This window comes from Empidonax traillii, unplaced genomic scaffold (genome assembly GCF_003031625.1).
Source record: "Empidonax traillii isolate 1590-97213 ecotype Southwest subspecies unplaced genomic scaffold, ASM303162v1 scaffold1804:size91916, whole genome shotgun sequence".
Classification (NCBI taxonomy): Eukaryota; Metazoa; Chordata; class Aves; order Passeriformes; family Tyrannidae; genus Empidonax; species Empidonax traillii.
Window position 1 is genome coordinate 7,534 of NW_020956997.1, and position 19,934 is coordinate 27,467.

At 40.4% G+C, this 19,934-nt stretch overlaps 1 protein-coding gene across 1 annotated transcript in view; it reads right to left on the bottom strand.

The window, feature by feature from the left end:
* Nucleotides 1-6,064: 6,064 nt before the first annotated feature.
* Nucleotides 6,065-19,934, bottom strand: part of GHRHR (growth hormone releasing hormone receptor) — a 24,053-nt gene continuing 10,183 nt past the window's right edge. The window contains exons 4-13 of the mRNA XM_027908705.1: nt 19,296-19,396; nt 16,347-16,444; nt 14,482-14,614; nt 13,599-13,752; nt 12,397-12,457; nt 12,221-12,290; nt 10,559-10,650; nt 9,920-10,049; nt 8,630-8,671; nt 6,065-6,187 (exon numbers count right to left, since the gene is read on the bottom strand). Coding sequence (XP_027764506.1) covers nt 6,065-6,187; nt 8,630-8,671; nt 9,920-10,049; nt 10,559-10,650; nt 12,221-12,290; nt 12,397-12,457; nt 13,599-13,752; nt 14,482-14,614; nt 16,347-16,444; nt 19,296-19,396 — 1,004 coding nt within the window. The remainder of the gene's footprint in view (nt 6,188-8,629; nt 8,672-9,919; nt 10,050-10,558; nt 10,651-12,220; nt 12,291-12,396; nt 12,458-13,598; nt 13,753-14,481; nt 14,615-16,346; nt 16,445-19,295; nt 19,397-19,934) is intronic.

Genomic DNA, 19,934 nt, shown 5'->3' on the forward strand with positions numbered 1-19,934 from the left:
TGTGGCTGGAAAAGCAAAGTGGTACATTTTCCACCCGGCTGTCAGTCAACAGTGGCTTTGGAAACAGCTCCCAGGCTGCTCTCCAGCCCTGCTGGGTGGTCCAGGAGCCTGTGGATCACACTCAGGGGTGAGGATGAGCTCCAGCCACCCTTGAATCCACACTTGAGATCTTACAACCTGTAAGAAGCTCAACAGATTTCCTCTGCCAGGGGATACCCGGTGTAAATCCATGGCACCACCCCGAAGAGGGACCTCTAGGTGCCTTTATGGAATCATCTGGGTTGGAAAGGCATCTAAATCTTCCAGTCCAGCCCAGGCAGAGCAGCAAGGGAAAGAAAGTCCTACAGTCCTGGCTGTAGGATGGACAGCGGAGCCCACTGGTGTTGAATGGAATGCTGAGAGTCTCGCTGGAAAGGCGGTGAAATAATTCACCCATGGAATGGAACAGCTTAATCGGTGTCTGTCCAGGGAATCCGCCAAAAGTACCATCCGGTTTCAGCGGGATGGGATCTGAGAAGGTCCCGGCTGCCATCTAGTGGAGTCGGGATGTGCCTTTGCACTAAAATGTATAGTACATTTGGGAATAAAGGAGAGCTAACGCGTTAAATAGCCTCCTTACTTGAGGAAAACGTAATTAAAAATGAAGTCATAAAAAATTAAAATACACAAATGAAATAGGGGGCAGAACCACACTGTAATCACAGGAACCAGGGGGATATTGGAATGATTCCAATAAAAATAAAGGAACCTCTTGCCACTGTTCCTGAAACGGTTTGTGACCTCTCTCACACACAAATGGAGAAACAAACAGGGGTTTTCATACCCAGTAAAAGGAAAGTAATCAGATGGTATTTCATTCCCCTCACCCCAGCTTGTTTTCCAGCACGTGCCCATGCTCTGCTTCCCTGAGAACCTCCTGGACTTCAACCCGCTTGTGGCTCTGGTTTTTCCCAAATTTTCCATTCATTTCCTCAGCCTTATCTTCCACCCATGCTAACTTTGCATGCCTGGGAAGGCCTTCAGTGTTGCACAGGGAATTTTTCGAGGAGTAAACCTCTCACCCTCCACACTGACACTGCTCATTTTCCTTTAACTTTCCTTTTCCCTTATGAGATTTCACCTTGTCTTTGTACATCCCATTGGTTAAGAAAGGACAGTTAACACAGTAATAATCAGATTAGCAAGTGGGTTTTTTACCATCAAGCTGATTTGGAGTCAGTGTTCCATTTTACACACCGTTATCTCTTTTGTAAGGAAATGGAGAAAATCCTTAACCTGTTGATGCACTCAGTGTGGATTATGTGTGGATACTTCTCTACTTTCTAAAATTAATCCAAATGATCAGAAATTAATGCTATTACCAAAAAGAGCTGTTTCTACAATTCCCCACAGACGTAGTCCATTGGATCAAGGGACTTTATCTGGCTGGAAACCAACATGAGTTATTAAAATAAGCTTGTGCTTGGGCAGAGGGAGAGGAGGCACCACCTGCCCTGCTCATCATTTCCCAAACTTGATTTAGCCCCAACAGCTCGAGGTGAATCCCATTCCCAGTTTAATGGTGTGGTTTTGCTCCATGAAATTACAAACAGCGTTTTTACATTCTTTCCTCACACTGCTAAATTTTAATATACATTAAAAATTGATAGCGTTTGAACGAAAATACAGGAGAAATAAACATTCCAGTCATTTAATTTATGTCATGAATTATAAACATGGTGTATTTTTATTTGCGACTAAACAACGTTGTGTTCTGAAAGCACAAAAATCATGAAATATTCATGCGAGCTGCAATTCTTTTTTAAAGCCCTTTAGTTGCAGGATTTTCACAGCGTGCTGTAAAATCATTTTCACTAACCAGAAACCTCCCCATCGTTCTGATGTATTTTGCAGTAGGCAGGGTCTGATTAAAAGCTTCGTTCTTTAGGGATAATTGTACAACTTACACCTTAAGGACAGCATATTAATGTCTTAATCTGATAACACAAGAGCACAGGTGAGGTCAGACAGTGCTGATGTAGAGGTAAGTGTCTCTCTTGCTATCCAGGCTCAGGTGGATTACGTGTGTCTGATTTCAGTTTCCATTTCCAGGCCTCTCCCTGACCAGAAGGGAACAGAAACATTGGAATTAAAAGATGTTCCAGGTTTGTTCCCAATCCATTATGGACAGGCAGTGACATCCCTCTTTTCCTACAAACAGGCAACAGAGAAGATTTGGGATCCTACATGGAAGGATTTCAGGTACAAATTAGCTCAGAAAACAAATTTTGCCAGCAGAGTTTTTATTAGAATAATCAATCTAAAATCCACTAAGCACTTTGGGGCACTTTTAATATTTTTTATGTTTTTTTTTTTTTTTCTCTACAAGGTCAATGCCATTATCACTGCAGGATATCCCTTGGGAGAGGTGTTTACACCAAGTGTTTACTGTATTAGAGCTTGAATCATAATTCAAATAAAGCACAACACTGAGAAGCTGTCCTGGCTTCACTGAAATCTGAATTTATTTCACGATGCAGAAACAGGAGTAGTGAGCTTCACTTGGTGTTAGATGAAGTCAGAAGAACCACAAGGGTTCACTGATAGTCATTACATGATGCACCATTTCATTTTGTTAATATGAAATATAAAATTTATGCTTTTAGCGGGAGAGACTTCATCCTTGCTATCAATTGCCAATAAAGTTATTAATAGTTGTAATGTGTGGGGAAGCTTGTAAGGCACTAAACTAGACAGGAAAAAAAAAACAGATTAAGAAGGTGATTTTCTGAGTGAGAAAATATAAACAAAACAAAACAAAACAAAACAAACAAACAAACAAAAGGAAAAAGCCTAACAAAAATGTTACCTAAATGTACATCAGAAGAAACTAATGAAATACTCCCACAAATACTTGCAGTATTTCCATTCAAAAAGAATTGGAAGATGGGGTCATGCCATGCTCTCATATTGCTTAATATTAGGCATCTGGCAGGTGTATTTAAGGATAGGAACAGAAAAATTAACTAATATCATATAATTATTTGTGACACGACACTAAAGCCGAGCCCAAATGAATTAACTTGCATCTAAACTGGCAGAAACTTGAGAGTAACACCTACAACTCAGCTTTTTGTTTTTTCCTTCTGCAGCTGCAGTGAGATCAACTCAAGCCCTTATGTCCTGCAAGCTCCATTTTCCTTCTGTCTTTCCTCATTTTCCTTCTGTCTTTCCTCATTTTTCTCCTGCCTTTCCTCATTGCACTGTAAACCTTGGAGCAATTTGCACACCCTGGGAATGATCCCCTATTTAAGCTCAGCTTTTCGTTGCTCTGGCCCTGCTCCAAGTGAAAGTAAATCACACTTGGCCAGATTTATTCTTCAAAGGTTAAGGAGTTTCTGCTGCTCACACTTCTCATACTTGTTTTATCAAACCTTGCATGTGACAAACAAGAACTTGCAGGAAAATACTCTTGTGCATTAACTGTGCTCGTGCTCCTGCTGTTATGCTCAGCATAAATTATCTAAAGTCAATCTTGCAAAATTAAATTCCTAAAGCTTTTACATTTACACTTTATATTAAAATTGAATTTGCTGAAAACGGAATGTAACTCAAACATCCATGCCATGCATTGTCAAAACTCATATTAATATTCTAATTAAATAATCAGAGTAATTTCTTCTGATTGTAATCATTTCTGTTTCCAGTTTCAGCTATCTCAAAGGCAAGTATTCTCCCTGAAGTATCTATTTATTTTTAGGAAGAAATTAAATCAAGATTCCAGTCTCTGTCTGTGTTAGAAAAAAAGCTGAGAAGTCCAAAAAAGGACAATGACCAGTGTGCAAGAGCCTTATTTAGGTGATAAGGGATGCCACAGGTACTAGCATTCATCCAAATAATTATGCCTATTATGTATTATAAAGAGTCAATGGAATTTATTAGGACAGGTATTCTTGATGCAGAGGGATTTGGAGCCAATCCCTTAATTCAGTTCTCTATAAAAGCAGAGAACAAGAGCCCTGAGAAGCCCCTGTATTCATGTGCCTTCATATCTGCCACTAACCTGTCCATTTAATGTCAGAGCCATCGTGGAAACACCATTTCAAAACTGCAGGATTTAATTACAAGGCGGAAAATCCATTTGATACAGTCAAGGCTCACGAGAGTCTCGATATGACACTTTCTATCGCTGCTTGAGACGTGGGGGGTCAAGAAGTGCCCTCACACATTCAGAAATCAGCTGAGCCAGGCAATCTGTTCAGCAGGAGGAAGAATTTCATTTTGGGTTTTTCGCTTTTCCTTTTATCTTCCACTTACGGAGCAGGATGGTCTTTAGAGTAAATCAGCCAATATTCACAATTAATTATACACCCAGAGAAACGCAGCAGCTGCAGGGAATTTTCTGTCTCAATGTATATGGGTAGAGATGGGTAAAATTTTGATATCTTCCCTGAGTTATTGCTCTGGGCTCCATTCTGATGGAAGCTGCCTCAACCCTTGTATTTACTGATAATGTCACTTTTCCATGTCAGTTGGATGCTGTGTGACACTGAAAGGCACCTCTCTGTCAGTCCCTTACTTTCCACCCAGCTCACCTCGAATTCTTCTGGACAAAGGAGTAAAACCAGTGTGAGCAACACCTTGGGCCACACATTGTAAACTGTTCCAAGGAGTCACTGCAGGAATGGAAATGAGCTCCTTCCTCCCAGAGCTCCCCAAGGTGCTCCCACACTCCCGTCCGAGTTCAGTCATTGCTGTAATTTTCACAGGGAGAAGAATAACAAGGAGAAAACTATTTTTGGTGGGGGGAAGGGATTTTTTTAATTGGAAGAGAAAAGCACCTTCTTGGCACTCAGCTTTTACACAAAAACCAGGTGATATAACATTCCACCTGTATCTGGGTAATTACAGATAACTCAAAGGAGTGGAAAGTTATGTCGTCCAGGTTTTTTATGTAAAAGGAAAGGAAAAAAGGAAAGCAACTCCACTTTTCTCTGTTATAATTTCTGCTGTTCAATCAGACTTGGCAGCTCACTGAAATGTTCAGAAGAGCAGAGTTAAAATGTGTTGTTGCAATGACTCTCCCTCGTTTCCAAACCCTGATGTTCCCATCAAAGATGTTGATTGATCCATTAATCTACAGGTTACAACAACCATTGGGGGAAAAAACAAAACAAAACAAAACAAAACAAAAAACACCCCAGAAACAAAACCAAATAAAATCCCTCAAGTACAAACACTGGGAACACAAGTTTATTTTCGAGTTTCAGAATGTTTTACAACACTGGAGAGTAAAAACAGTCACACCTAAGAAAACATTTAGCAATATTCCACGAAATCTCCTTTCTGTGCAAAAGTTGGCTTTTCTTCTTAACTTCTCTGCAAAGAGCAGTTATTCCTTAATTATTGTCATGTGGAGTCTTGGCCTTCCCAGTGCCTCCACTTTGGCATTTAGAAATATTCTAAACTGTAGATACTGAAATAACATCAGGACATGAGAGTGGTTTGGGATTTTCTTGATGAACTTTGAAATTTTTTTTGCCACTAAAGAGACAGTACGAAAAGACAACATAAGAGGACATTTTCAGTCTTTGTGTTGCAGTTCAATAAGACTTTTGGCTTCTTATTTCCATGTTTAGTGAATCAAAACAAGGAGCAAAGCGTGAAGAAGCTGAATAGACTCCAGTTCTCTTCGCATGAGGATTGAATTCCAGTTTCTAGAGCTTAAGGGTACTACTGATGTCCATTCCCTGGGCACTTAATTCCATATATTTATCAGTGAAAGCTTGAAAGTGAACCAGAATAGCTGGTTTTTGTGTTTGCTGTGATGAAGAGTGTATCAGTGAGAGGGTTATTCTGTTTTTAAAAGGCCAGGCAGCGTTCAATCTGTCACTGCAATGCTTGTCCTGCAAAAGATGCCCCACGAGCAGAACTGTAGAAGTGGAACCTCCTCCTATTCACTCAGCACAAACTGCAATCATTATGTTTTGGGGGGGGGTTAGTTAATTTGTTGTTTGGTGGGGTGGGTTTTTTTTTTTCTCTAACTAGGTTTTTATGTGGGATTACTCCAGATCCTGAGGCATCTTCAGCACACAGATGTGGTCATCTTTACTCCAGAACTGGATGGCGCGATCCATCTCGTCCTCCTCCACACTGGCACGAGTCCGAATCTCTTGCCGTGCCACCTCCGCCCTATTTCTGTTTGCACCTCAAAACCAAAGGAGAAAACTATTTTGTGGTTAAATGCTGCTTGGGAGCAGAGCAGTGGGAAAGCAGCCACACAGAAACAGTGCCTAGAGAAAGTCTGAGATATCTCAGTTCGATTTAGTTCCCTTTCTAGCTGATAGAGACATGTAGGATCCTCCAGTTTATCTGGCCTGTCCCACCATGGCCATCTTTCTGCACTGATGGAAACTTCCAGTGTGGCTGGCTCAGAGTTTGCCTCCCATGCTGGCAAGGGTAAAGGAACCCTACTCTTCCTCTCAGGAATTAGGGACATATTCAATGTGGTGATAGGAGGAGGGAAAATGGCTTTAAACGGAAAGGGAGTAGATTTTGCATGTTACGAAGAAATTGTTTGCTCAGAGGGTCGGGAGGCATTTCCACAGGTTGCCCAGAAATTGTGGATGCCCCATCCCTGGAAGTGTTCAAGGCAAGGTTGGACAAGGGTTGGAGCAACCTGGGCTAGTGGAAGGTGTCCCTGCCCATGGCAGGGGGTGGAACAAGACAAACTTTAGTTTCCCTTCCAACCCAAACCATTCCATGATTCTGTGTGAGACGACCCAGTTCTGTGTTCCCAATTAATGACCATGGGCACAACATCCAAAGCTTGCTATCACAGCTGTCACACAATTAAACAAACAAACAAACAAACAAATAAGTAAATAAATAAAGGTCATACTTCCATTTTTAACTTACCTGGTTTCCATTTCAAACCTGTGGCCCTCAGTCCACCTTCCTCGTCTGAACTGGAAGGTCTATCAACACTAAGCCTGATAGACTTAACTCCAGCACTGGAAATTGTGTTCTCCACCACTAGAATATTTTCTCCGCAATTTTTTCTTTTAATCTTCTCCCCTTCTTTTTTTTTTAAATATTCCTTTGAAAATTTGTTCTACCAATGGTCTCACCAATGTTGCCTACACAATTAAACATGTTTGCTCCACATTGCCTGCTCTTCCTCGGTTGCTAAGGGGTGTTGCGTTGTTTCCATCTGCTGCTTAGAAAAGTATCATCTGTGGCGAGTTTCTTAACCAACATCCACCAGCTTGTGGCTGAGAAATAATTCTGCTTTGCTATTTAAGATGATGAGGGGAAAGCCAGCAGCAATCAGGAGAGACTTTTGCTTTCTGTTGTTGACAGCTCTGTATATCATGTACTGGCGTGTTCACAGAAACACAGAGTGGGTCCAGACCACCCACTAAAGCCTCCTGTCACATCTGATTCTTGTAAAAATGTTCCCTTCCAGATGCTTAATGGGAAGGAAAATTCTAAATTGAAGAGCTAGCTGTGTGTCTGGAACGTCAAACTGAATGTAAAGCTGTGTCTGTAGTTAGGAGGGATTAAGATTGTTAGTATAGTCAATAATTCATAGATGTATAGACAGCATAGACAATAATTTACAGCCATAAACCCAAACAGAAGGCTAAGAGGTGTTAATATATTTGAAAAGATTCTATTTAATGTTTCAGAAATTTCTGATAAAACTTAGGAAATCTGGATTGTGGCACATGTAAATGTTGAAGGACAGTTTGAAAGCCTGATCAGCCCTAGGCCTTAAACTTGGAAAATGAAGATTTGGTCAACACAGCCCAGGGATTTTGGAGTGATTAAGGACAGGATTCACCTCCTAAACACACCTTTGACACTCCAGGGGATGCCCTTTGTGGGGAGGGAGGGTGGGAATATATGAAACAGGAGTGTCCCTTTTTAGGGACAGAGTCCAGCAGAGTCTTAGTGCGGTCTGAAACCGAACCCCAGTCATACCCCAAAATAGCTACCTCAGCTACCCTGGAGTCAGAAAACAAGAGGAAATTCCAGGGTTTCAACATATTCTAAAATATGGAGGATAAAATTTTTTGTTTCTTATAAAATTAATTTGAGATTTGTTCTTTTCACAACATCTAGACTATAAAAATGGATCTGGATTCTAAGATAAATGGAATTATTCTTGTCCCATCTACAGTAAAATTCTGAAATATATATTCTAAACAGAAGAACAGGTTTAGCAACACGAAAAACACTGAAAAGCTTCAGAAGCAAAAGAAAAACACTGAAAATTAATATTTTATTAGTGGGCAAACAGCATCAATTTTAATTCCAGTTTAGTCATAGACCTTTGGTGAATGGAGACCTTTCTGCATCACTGCAGCAGCTTGTGCTTTCAGGGCATTTCCAAGCCCTACTATAGGGCAAAAATGTGAAGAAAGGCTAAAAAATCCTTGAGGGATAGAAAAGTAGCAAAAGTTGATTCCTCCACTAGATGGCTTCATTCCCATGAAGATAATTGAACTGAAACTCATGGACGTTGATTCCCACGCTAACAGACAATGCTGAGAAACTGAAAAAATTGATTATCTGCTTGTATGAAACTGATTGCTGTGTGTATTTGCCAGTGAAAGCAATACAGTAGAGGATATAATTCCCTTACCTCTTGGTTCAGGAAACAGTAGAGAACTGCAACAATAAAGCCCTGAGAAAGACCAGGAAAAAAAAAGTTTTAGGTGTTAGAAAAGTTTGAAAAAGCCACTGCCATTACTTCATGATGGTGTATGTGAATTAATGAGTGTCACTAGAGGTGGGAGGATTGTTATAAATTGAAAGATATTTTCTGTATCTGCATTAAAGCTGAACAGCCAGATAAACACCTGGTTGGTGGCATTTCATTAAAGTCAGTAAAACGATCCAAATTCCCAAGAACAGATGATGTGGCAATTGAAGTCCTCCCACGACATATTTACGAATGCATCGTCCATTCTCCAGCCAAAACCACTCTGAATTAATTCTTTACACGTTATAAATTAGGAAGGAAAAATGGACTTCAGAAGGGAATCCATGGATGGAGCTTATACAGCTTTTCCAGTCAAATTTTTTGTCTTTGCAGTGTGTCAGATGAGATCTAATTCCTGCCTGTTGAATCTGGTAAAATCTGAACTGAGATAAACTCAGGACGACCCCAGGAGGTCAAAGGACCAACATTATTCCTGCCCCTCCTAATTAAAATTCTGAATCATATAATCTAAACAGAAAAAGCAGGTTTATCAACATGAAGAAATGCTGAAAAGCTCATAACTCAGGTAGCCAAACCATCTGGGGGATATGTCAAAGCAGCCCCAGGAGCTGTTCTGGTTGAGCCCAAACTCCTCAAGCTGTCCATTCCCTGTGTGCCAGCTCAGAGCAGTTGGGGGCATCCACCAAATACTTTGCAGGAGGGAAACTGCTGTGGCATTGCTCAGGATGGAACTCTGCACGGGCTGGCACATGCACCAGGCACTATTCCATGTTTATGTTTGCTTATCAATTTATCCTTGGCCAAAAAACTCACCAAGGGGGCTGGACCTACGGCTTCAATTGCCTCTGGATGATTTAACATCAGCTCCAAATCAGCTTGTTAGTGAAGTCAGGGAAGGCATGTGGACCAGGACTGGCAGCAAAGAAGATTTTCCGTGCTTGACCTTGACCCACCGTCCAATTTACACACTTCTCTGAAAGCCTTGGCCTTGTGTTTGCAAAGTCTGCAAATCTGCAGTCAAGTCTAAAGCCAGGAGGGATGGAGGTCACATCTTCAGGGATTGTGACCCAGCAAAGAACCGTCAGCTTGGTGAGGAGACACCGGATTCAGGGTCCAATGACTTTTTGGGCAACCCTAATTGGCATCTGGACACGAGATTGAATCAGAAAAACTGCTAAGAAGGAACTGAAGCCTCCGTGGTCACTTTACCTGGAAAGATCCAATGCAGAGCTCCAAGTAGAGCCGGACCCCCAGGCTGGTGTATTCTGGGAGGAAGTTGAAGATGATGTAATGGGTTCCAAATAATGGAATGAGGAGCAGAGTTGCCCTTGAGAGACGTCTGGCAAAGGACAGCAGAAAAAGGAAGGTAAGATTCTTTCCCTCAGTAAAGGCTAATGCACAAAGTGTGGCACAGGAATGAACAGAAGTGAAAAAACCCCTAATATATATAAAATATATAAAAATATCTGTAAAATAGAAATAATCAGACTCTTCCTACAGTTCTCATATAGGAAAAGGCAGCTTAGAGGGTAATTTATCCTGCTCTAGATCAGACATCTAATGCAGATTCAATTAATGGTTTTCTTGCCTCCTAATTGATTTTAATTGGAAAGCAGACATCAGAACTCATCTGAATATATTATGTTGGCCCATATTAGGTGAATTGAGTCTTATCCTTTTCTCAGTTTCCTTGGGAATGGGATAAGGTTGGGAATTTCTAAAATTTAATGCCAGTTAAACCGAGCCTGTCTGAGACACTGAGCAAGGGCTTTTCTGTTTAGAAAATATTATATAAGTTTTTATTATTGAAATAATTGATTTTTTTTTTTAAATTATGCCATACACTACCTGTACTGAGAAGAGTTATTGAAGTTGATCTGTCTTGGGTCTAGTTTTTTCAGCAAAATTCTGATGATGTTGATAAATAGGACAAAATTGACCTGCTCACAATATTTGGGAGAGGGGGGAGGAAGAAAAAGAAAAGGTTAATTTCTGATGTTAAACTTCTTAATGAAAATCAGGGAGGGGGGGTTAAATTTCAGTAATAATGTAATGTGTGCAGTTTCAATGGTGTCACTGTAAGGTTATTAATGTTATTTCTATTGGCAGCATTCAGGTATCTAAATAGGTTAAGTTCCTTCTTAAACAAGTGGCTGAGATTGAAAACTTGAGAATCTGACTTTGCTGAGCAGAATATTTTCATCAGCAGCTTGTGTGACTCTTTCACTCTTCGTAGCTCATATCGGTTGGAATCAAGTTTTTTTGCTGATCTCTTTGGATGTTTTTACTGGAACTTATCTGGCTAAATATCTCTGCAGTGAGATCCCTCCACCCCAGCTGATCACCCTGCTCTGCCTTTGCCAGCAGTGGAGAGCCAACAAAGCCTCAGGAGGTGTTGGGAGCGACTCATCTCCTCCCAGAGAGGACATTTATTTGAAGTCAGATGCCAAAAGCGGAGTTTTCTCTCTGTTGACTCCGAAGGAGTCTCTGAGGAGCATTAGCTCAGCTCCAAAGCTCGCTAGGGTCAAGCCTGACTTGCAAATCAAACTTTCTACAACTGCCATTTGGCACAGATTTACCCAAAGTCTGTGAGGCAGCTCAGTTTTCCACAATCAAAGGGATTCTCCCTGTGCATCTCTGTGTGTCCATAGACACCAGCTCTTCTTTAGGTGAACCTGAATACTTCATTTTGCCTGACAATGTCCTTGTATTACCAGAAACTCCAATCTCATTTTATCCATCAGTGATGCCTTATGTACATTCCATCAGAGAAATCATCACTGCAGTCCCCTGACCTCAGATGTGGGTGTCAGAAGGGGGGGAGGAAGTCATCGAGGTAGGAGGAAACGCAATAATTTATTGAAATATGGTAAAGTATGACCAGAATGTGACTTGAGATTCTGTATTCACGTTATTTATGCATATCTTTAAGGTCCTTTCCATCCCAAACCACTCTATGATTCCATGTGCCTCATCTGCATGCAGCTGTCCTCCAAATAAATGAAGCTTTTAATAGCTGGTCTTAAGGTCCAGTAGCTGCTTTCTCAAACACTGCTTGGGTTTAATGACATGTGGGAGTAATTTTATATGATAATCATTTAGAGCCCATCAGTTTATCCAGTAAATGTCAGGCTCAAGAGTTATTATCACTGTTATCAGCTATGAACAGAAACCTACTGACCTTGAAAGTTTGTGTTAAAATTTATGGCTGATTCTGAGGGCTGATGCTAAAAATTTGCTCCCAAATATTTTTAAGGATGGTGCAGCCACTCACTCACTAATAATTTCAATTAAGTGACAGCTCTGTGAAGGTTTTAATCTGTTTGAAGGATGTTTGCTTCCTAAGGGTGTCAGTTCTCTGCCCCTTTATAGTTCGCATTATATGTAGGCAAGTTTACAGTAGAAATTCCACCATCCCTCTTCTCACATCTCAGCAAACAGTAACAAGACTTTAATTTAAAAGTTATTCTTTTTCTCCTAATTAATGTTGGCAAACTCAGAAGCACCTACCCCCACAGAAATTATAATAGGTCCTTTGATTAGCCACCAGTAAGGAGAGCCTTCATTAATATCCCAGCATCTGCAAAAAACCAGCAAGAGTTTAGAAAAAGGTAGGCATGTAATCACTGCAATAAATTAGGAATATGAATCAAGAACATAGAATAAAGTAGGAAACAGGGACTTACGCCGTGTCTTCAAAGTAGAATTTTGCCAAAATCCATGTGAGGGTGAAAAGCGTAGGAAAACCTGTCAGACATTTAAACAAAAATTGGGGTTGTCTGGTTTCATCAAATAATCCAAACCTTGTCCACTGAAACTCTGCTGTGGTGACACAAATCCTTCATTGTCAGAGCTGGAATCACCCTTTGTGGTCTCCTTGTGTAAGAGGAATTGTTTTAAACACCAAGTATAAACCTAAAGGGAATTCTTCTGATCCCCAGGATAGAATTAAGCAAGTTATATCTCGTTCGTGTCTTGAAGGTATAAAGGGACACAGATAGTTCTGTCCCAGATGGCAGAATTTGCAACCTCTTGCTCAGATGAAAACTCACCTGTGTGCTCTCCCTGAAGCTGCCACTTGCATGCAGACAGCGCATTAAACCCCAGGTTTAGGTAACAAGGAGGCTTTTTGCAGGACAAAATGTTTAGGAATTGCATTTACCAAATCTTAAAATAATAGCACTGTTAGCACTTTACAAACACAGAAGGTGATACACTCTATCTCGAAAGGCAGTTCAAGTTCAAGTCTCCCTAAAGCACCAAAAGTGATTTATCAGGCTTACCTTAACATTTACCTCCCTCAACTGACAAAAGAAATTGCCCTTGGCAAGTGCATTCACCTGCCATAAAGGAGTTCCCTGCTTTACACAGCCACTTTCTCTGGGCAGCCACTTAGTCTCTGGTTTCTGGGTCTCCATAAAGGTCTGAACAATTAGATTTATTCCAGACTCCACCAGAAAGGGTGGGAGTGTCGCTGTTTCATGCCTGCTTTGTTATTTACTGGCCAGCCTTTTTTTATTCATACAATTGCCCAGTGAATAAAATGGGCTGTAGCAATATTAGGACAACAAAAATTCCTGCTGTGACTCCAGGTGGACCCATTCTCAGGCTGTGTAACTATATCCTGCATGAACAGGAGCAAGTCACATCTAACTTTGGTGCCTGTGATAGTTCCTTAGAGGTAGCTGCGTTTTCAGTGGGGAGAAGAAGGTTGAGACTGGATCTCTCCCTGGGGGTTCCCAAATGTACATAATTTTCCACTTATTTCATTGGTACTTTAATGCTGATCTTAAAAAAAAAAAAAGATCCCCCCCAAGCCTTCTCTTCTCCAGGGTGAACTTATTTAACATCTTGCCTTTCACTAATTTCATGGAAAAGCCTGACTTACCCCAGCCAAAGAGGACAAGCCACCAAAAATATCTTCTCCCATGAGAAAGGGATGAGAGCAGGAGGCAGTTTAGGTAAAGAGCCTCCACCAGCAGCCACATGAAATTGGTCATCATGAAGTAGTGACAGAAAACCACAGAGATCTTGCATTGAGTCTAAGGAACAGGACAGTCACAGTTTAAGGTGGATACAAGTGTTTGACTTTGCAGGTGCAGCAGACATCTGTAATTCTGGTTGAGTTTTACAGAGAACAAGACCTCACTACTACATGACGTTTAAAATGAGAGCTTCAAATGTAAAATTGCTTTAAAAAGGTTTTAACCATTGTAATACTTCAGAATCTCCACTCTATTTTGCTTTATTTCTCCATGTTAGAAATACAGTTTGGGCTGCCAAGTAGGTGATTTCCCCCCTCCCCATCCCCCCCCCCCAAATGCATTGCTTTCAATGTAGCTTCAGTGTCAAATGCTTCTTGGACAAAGGTTCAAAGACCTATTTTTGTGGTTTACAGGTGAGAGTTTCCAGTCAGAACGTGAAATCCAACATTTCCAGAGGAATCAGCTTTGAAAAGTTGTTCTATGAGACACCCAGAAATCTTCAGTTTTAGGCTTCAGGTTACAGAAACATAACAGTGAAACGACACTACTTTTTGCTATGTCAAAGTCTAAATTTGATTTAGAGTACTTCAAGATCAGAAGTTGATGCTTTCAGAACATAAAAGGTTCACATACATGCTGAATAAAAGAATAATATAACTTTCATTACAGGTTAGAAGGAAAAAAAAAAATAAGCAGTAGTAAAAAAGAGCCCTGAAAAGTGAAACCATATATAAGTGGTATGTAAAAGTATCAAGTATCACAGTATGCTGATTTTCATGTGCTTACTGTAGAGAAGCTGCAGTGATCAATGCCTTCCTCTTGGAAAAGGACAGCATCCTTGACGAAAATAGCAATGGCTTTTAAGATAAATGTAAAAAAGAGCTGCACATGGATATAATTCCTGGGACAGCGAAGCCTCCTGGAAGAAAAGAAGAGAGGTCTTTCTCAGCACAGCTGGCTTGTGCTGGGGGTAATCAAAATAAGCAATAAGCCCTTGTTTCATCCCATTTTCACTTCCAAACATATATAGGAAGAACACTTTCATCCACTGAGCTCTCTCAGGCAGACATAAAAACCTTCCTCACGCAAAGCAATTCACGCACAGTCTACACCTAAAACCCTTTCCTGGCTGGATGGAGGCCTGGGGATGTTTCTGGCCTGCCAAATTCAAGGAATCTGGAATTCCTTCAGTTTATTTTTGTGTTCAGTACACCTGAGCCAGGTTTCTGGTTGGCATTATTTTGGGGACAATCTTGCATTTGAGGAATGATCTTTACTGATACAATTCAGACAATGGCTAAACTACTCCTGAGACCAAGCAGGCAGGGATATCCTGGAATAAGCAGATATTCTTCCCAATGAACAGGGTAACAGTTGCTTAAAAATATTTTCTCTACGCCATGCCATGGACGATTTAAATTGTATTAAACCCCTGTGAAGGCAGCCTTATCCAAAATTAAAAGCTTTTTCCTTGCTTTACCAAAGTTACTTTTATGAATTAAGTGAAAGCAGAGAAGTGCTTTAAAACAACTTGGCACATCTACCTTAAATTATCAGTTAATTAAATTTAAATTTTGACTGTTATTAAATACAGATTTATACAGCTTCATTTTTATGTTTTCACTTGGACATGAAGATTTTAGTTAATAAGCAAAGAGTTCCATTAAAAGCTGAATTCCGCCCAGCTCCAGTAACCTGAGGGTCACTTAATCTCAAAGTTCACCCAGAGTGGGCAGAACTTTATTACTGACCTCAAATGTCAACTCCATTGTTAACTACAATTTTTTTCCTCCCTATTGCTGTGTCTCTTTATGTCCATTGTTTCTTCCTTTCCCCTCATTTGGGCTGCTTTGTTTTCCTGGGGTCAGAGTGGATGTCAATAAACATATCTGCTGGCTTCCAGACATGGACAAGGAACCAAGAGAGGTCAAGAAACTTTCCCCAGAGAACCCTGATTCTCACAGCACAATCATAAAACTCCAGCCTTTTTCGTCTTGCAGAAATACAAGAAACAAACAAAGATTAATAAAACGAATCCTACGTGGCAGCAAACATTAAATACACATTAAATGATTAAATTGGTAAAACAAGCAGTTTTACCCCAGATACTCTAAACTATACCTGAAAATACCTAATTGGTGTTCAGTAAGAAATAAATCTTAACCAAACATAGCCAAATTCTGAGACTAATTTAAAAATATGTCTTTAATTACAAATTTTCCAATAGTAATGTATACAATGCCATAGGAACATTGATTTACAATCAAGTTCCTTGTGCATGTTCTTCTTATTAATATAAAATTCCCTGAAGCCAAACAAGGCAAGCACACATAGTTTATAAAGAAATACCCTTACTCCAACAAAAGCAGTAAATTAATCTATTAGTTTTTCAGGATGCAAGTGAGTTTCTGAGTTTTGCCAACATTCAGCCAGGGTTTATTTCCCAGCTCTGATTCTCCTTCTGCCTGGCTCTCTCTGATCACTTCTCATTTCCAGCTTCAGTTTAATGTTATTAAACCAACATGACTGGAAATCTTTATTTTTATTCTTCTGGATTTCTATCTATGTTATTTTTTAGTGTCTAATGTTGTCTTCTGCAGTGTCAGACAAAGAATTCTGTTGAAAGAATCAAGGTCAGAGGTTGCCTTTACCTGAATGCAATAAGAACTGTCACAGCAATGATGAGTGAGGTGATGGACACGCTGTATCCTACAGTGTAGATGATCCTTATAGTAGAAAAGTAGGATTGCTGTAAGGCAATAGAATGATTTGTCACAAAGCTTGCAGCTAAATGACAGGGGTTTTTACAGATTCTGGCAATTTGCTTCGTTTGGTGCTTCCAATCTGTTCATATCCTTGACTGCCTTTTCTTTCCCCTTTCAATCCCGCAGGAAAAATCACTCAATAAATCACTCATTATGTTTTTTTTGTAAAGACCCATCCCATAGTTACGTAGATACAGCTCAATCAATACAAAAACATGTATTGATCAGGGTGGTTTGAAGCTCCTTCATAAAACCATAAACACCAAAGCCAATCTTTAATGAAGGCATTGTTAAAAATAAGGTGCATATTTATAAATACTGTATTTTATAGTATAGTGTATTTTGTACGCATTTTTATAAATATTGTGTTTTATATTTTTTAATCCTGCCCATAGCTGGCTACATGATGAAGACAGAATTCCATCAGCCTTTCCCTTTTTTTCTCCACTTTCCTACTCTCTGCTGCCTTATTTCCAATTTTACCATCTATTCTTCCTTTCCCTTTTTATTGTGTTCCAGTTACTTGCTTTTTTCTGCTTTTTTTCTTCCTCCTCTCTTTTTCTTGCTGCCAAACTCAACTGTTACTCAGCCAGAATGTCAATCAAAAAAACCCACAACATTTGAATTTAAGTGGCACCTCTATCAGACACGATCCCTGAACGAGGCTAAGTCCATTTCCACTATCACACATGGAAGCAGAAAATAGAATTGATAAGCTCTAGGCTGCAAATCTTTCCCTTCAATCCAACATGGGCCATCTCTTGGGTCCCATTTCAATGTTTTTATAACCTAAAATCTTCACAGCTCTGCAGTGCATCGCTACAGTTCACTGTGGGGAAGGGGTTATACTTGTTTTGAGCCTTAAGTGTAAATTCAGGGTTCATTTTATTTATTTTAGGTGCTCAAAAATTAGCTGCCTAAATATGAGCAGCTGAGTCTGGAGTAAAATGAGGAATGTGAGAGCCTGGCCACAGGACTGAACTGTTTAAATGTTGACACAGTCCTGTTTCTTCTCATTCTCTTTCTTTTCTAGTTAATGAAGGGAAATAAAGACCCTCAGAAGGCAATTCAGCTCATGGGAAGATGAGACCTTATAGGTTTCTGACAGCAAGAAAAAGGATCTGTCCCCACACCTGCCTTCACAAGTGCAGATCATATAATCCCTGACTGGTTTGGATTGGAAATCACATTAAATACCATCTAATTCCAAGCCCTGGTTTAGTGGAGTGAAGCATTTGGTGCTGAGGACCCTACATCCATGGGTGAATATTTCTCACCATCCATGGTGTAATCTGAGCATTTAATGCCAGCCAGAACACACCAGGTTCACCTTGAATTTCTCTTCCAGTTTAGTTTTACCTATGAGAAGATGAGTTATCCTTTCTGAGAACATTCCTCAGTGTAAATGCAGTAAGTGGGGAGAGCCAAGACAGATCCCTGAAAATCTCCCACCTGATGCCATCAAAGCACTGACATAGATCCACCTTGCAGTGATTAGCCTTGATTTGCACCATAATTTTTTTGAGATGGATGAAGTTGTATGATGTGGAAACCAGGCATAGTGGCCTCCTTTTTTTGTCTAGTGGATGAACTGTGAATTGTATACGATTATCCAAATTCCTGACTATGCACAGTTCCAGCCAGAGCCCGGAGAAGTACCTCAGAGCTGGAAAGCTTGCCAGTAAGTCTGGAGCCAGCACTCCATGAGAAACATCAAAGCTGTGTTGGGCTGACCTTATCTGGCAACAAGTCAGACATGGAAAACACAGAAAATGGGCAAATCCTAACACTGAGAAACCTACAGCTGAGGAGTTTGCTTTTAGGTAAAAGAATTGAATAATCATAGAACGGGCTGGAAGGGACCTTAAAAATCATCACAGTCCAACCCCCCTGTCACAGGGACACCTTCTACTAGCCCAGGTTGCTCCAAGACTCATCCAGCCTGGCATTGGACACTTCCAGGGATGGGGCAGCCACAGCTTCTCTGGGCAACCTGTGCCAGGGCCTCCCCACCCTCACAGGAAGGAATTTCTTCCTAATATCTAATGTAAATCTACCCCCACCGAAGATTGTTTTTACCCCAGCAGTGTAAGGAAGCAATAAAAGAAGGGAAGAAAGAGAAGTGTTTATTTATGCAGAGCAGCAGGTGCTGAGGCTTAGAGGCTGGGAAGGAAGTTTGAGCTAAACAGTTACAGTAGTCAACACAAACAGTAATGGGAAGACAAGTAAAATCTCCCCCTGATGATATCAACTACATTTTTATCCATATTAATCAGGAATCAAACACATAACCTCTAGACATCACCAACTCTCAAAATCTGGCTGAAGAATTGAGGGCAGATTCTGATCTGCATTATTGACATATAAAAAAAAAATTTTGAGACTTTTTTTTCCTTGATGACTTAGATATTTTATGCAGGATGAGAAACCCAGATCCTCTCTTGTCCTTAGATATTGCTGAATTTGGAACAGTGGTGTTATAGCAGCACATCACTGGTGCTGTGATGCTACGAATTCATCTTGCTGACTGGTATTACTGAAATCCATATTTTATGAACATTTTATGATACATCTCTAGTGGTTGTATCTGTAGGCAAGTTCATGATTGTTTGGAATTTGCAGCTGGCTTTAGTTTTATGACACCCTTACACATGGATAACAAAACATTCCCAGTTATTTTCCAAAATAAGTAGCTAGAGTGGAATCTGAACTACAGAAATTTCTGAAAGAAATTTCAGCTTCAGCTGAGCTTCCCTTTTCAGTGTTCTTCAGGAACAGAAAGGAATTCTGTAACACCAGCACACCACTGTCATATTTTTATGTAAGTAAACTTACTTCTTCAAGGGGAATCTCATCTTCTACTGGACAGGCAACATGGTAGGGAGGGAACGGGTCAGACCAGCCTTTCCTTGTGCAGTTCCTTTTTACTATCCCAGCTGAAACAGAAACACTTAATTTTTTTTCCAGTGGAAATCCACATAATATGGAAAATAAAACCCAGGAGGAGACCTCTGGCTGGTACAAAGGTTATGCCAGGAGGAGAGGATCACCATCTCACAGAGTTGGTAGGATACTTTGTGTGTGTAAATTCAGGTCATCAGACACAGAACTTTATACTTTATCTACAGACAAACGACGGGAAAAGAGGTGAGAGAACCAAGGTAACAGGGGTAGAGGTGGGAAGGAGTAAGGAAATATTTAAATCAGGGCATAAGAAGTCCACTGGAGAGGACTGGGAAGCACTGCTCCATTGGACTTCTGCTTTGTACAGCACTCATCTAATATATCCCCTCTCATTCCCACCTCCCTTGGGGTTTATTCTTCCCTTGCAGACCAAAGGCTGGGATAAGCAGTTCCTTCTATGAGGATAGCACATTTCCATAAAAAGATTTATGACTCAGATGAGGGATAAATCCGAGAATCCCATGGCAGGAAATGAATCTGCACAGATGAAAGGGACTTTCCTTATCCCTC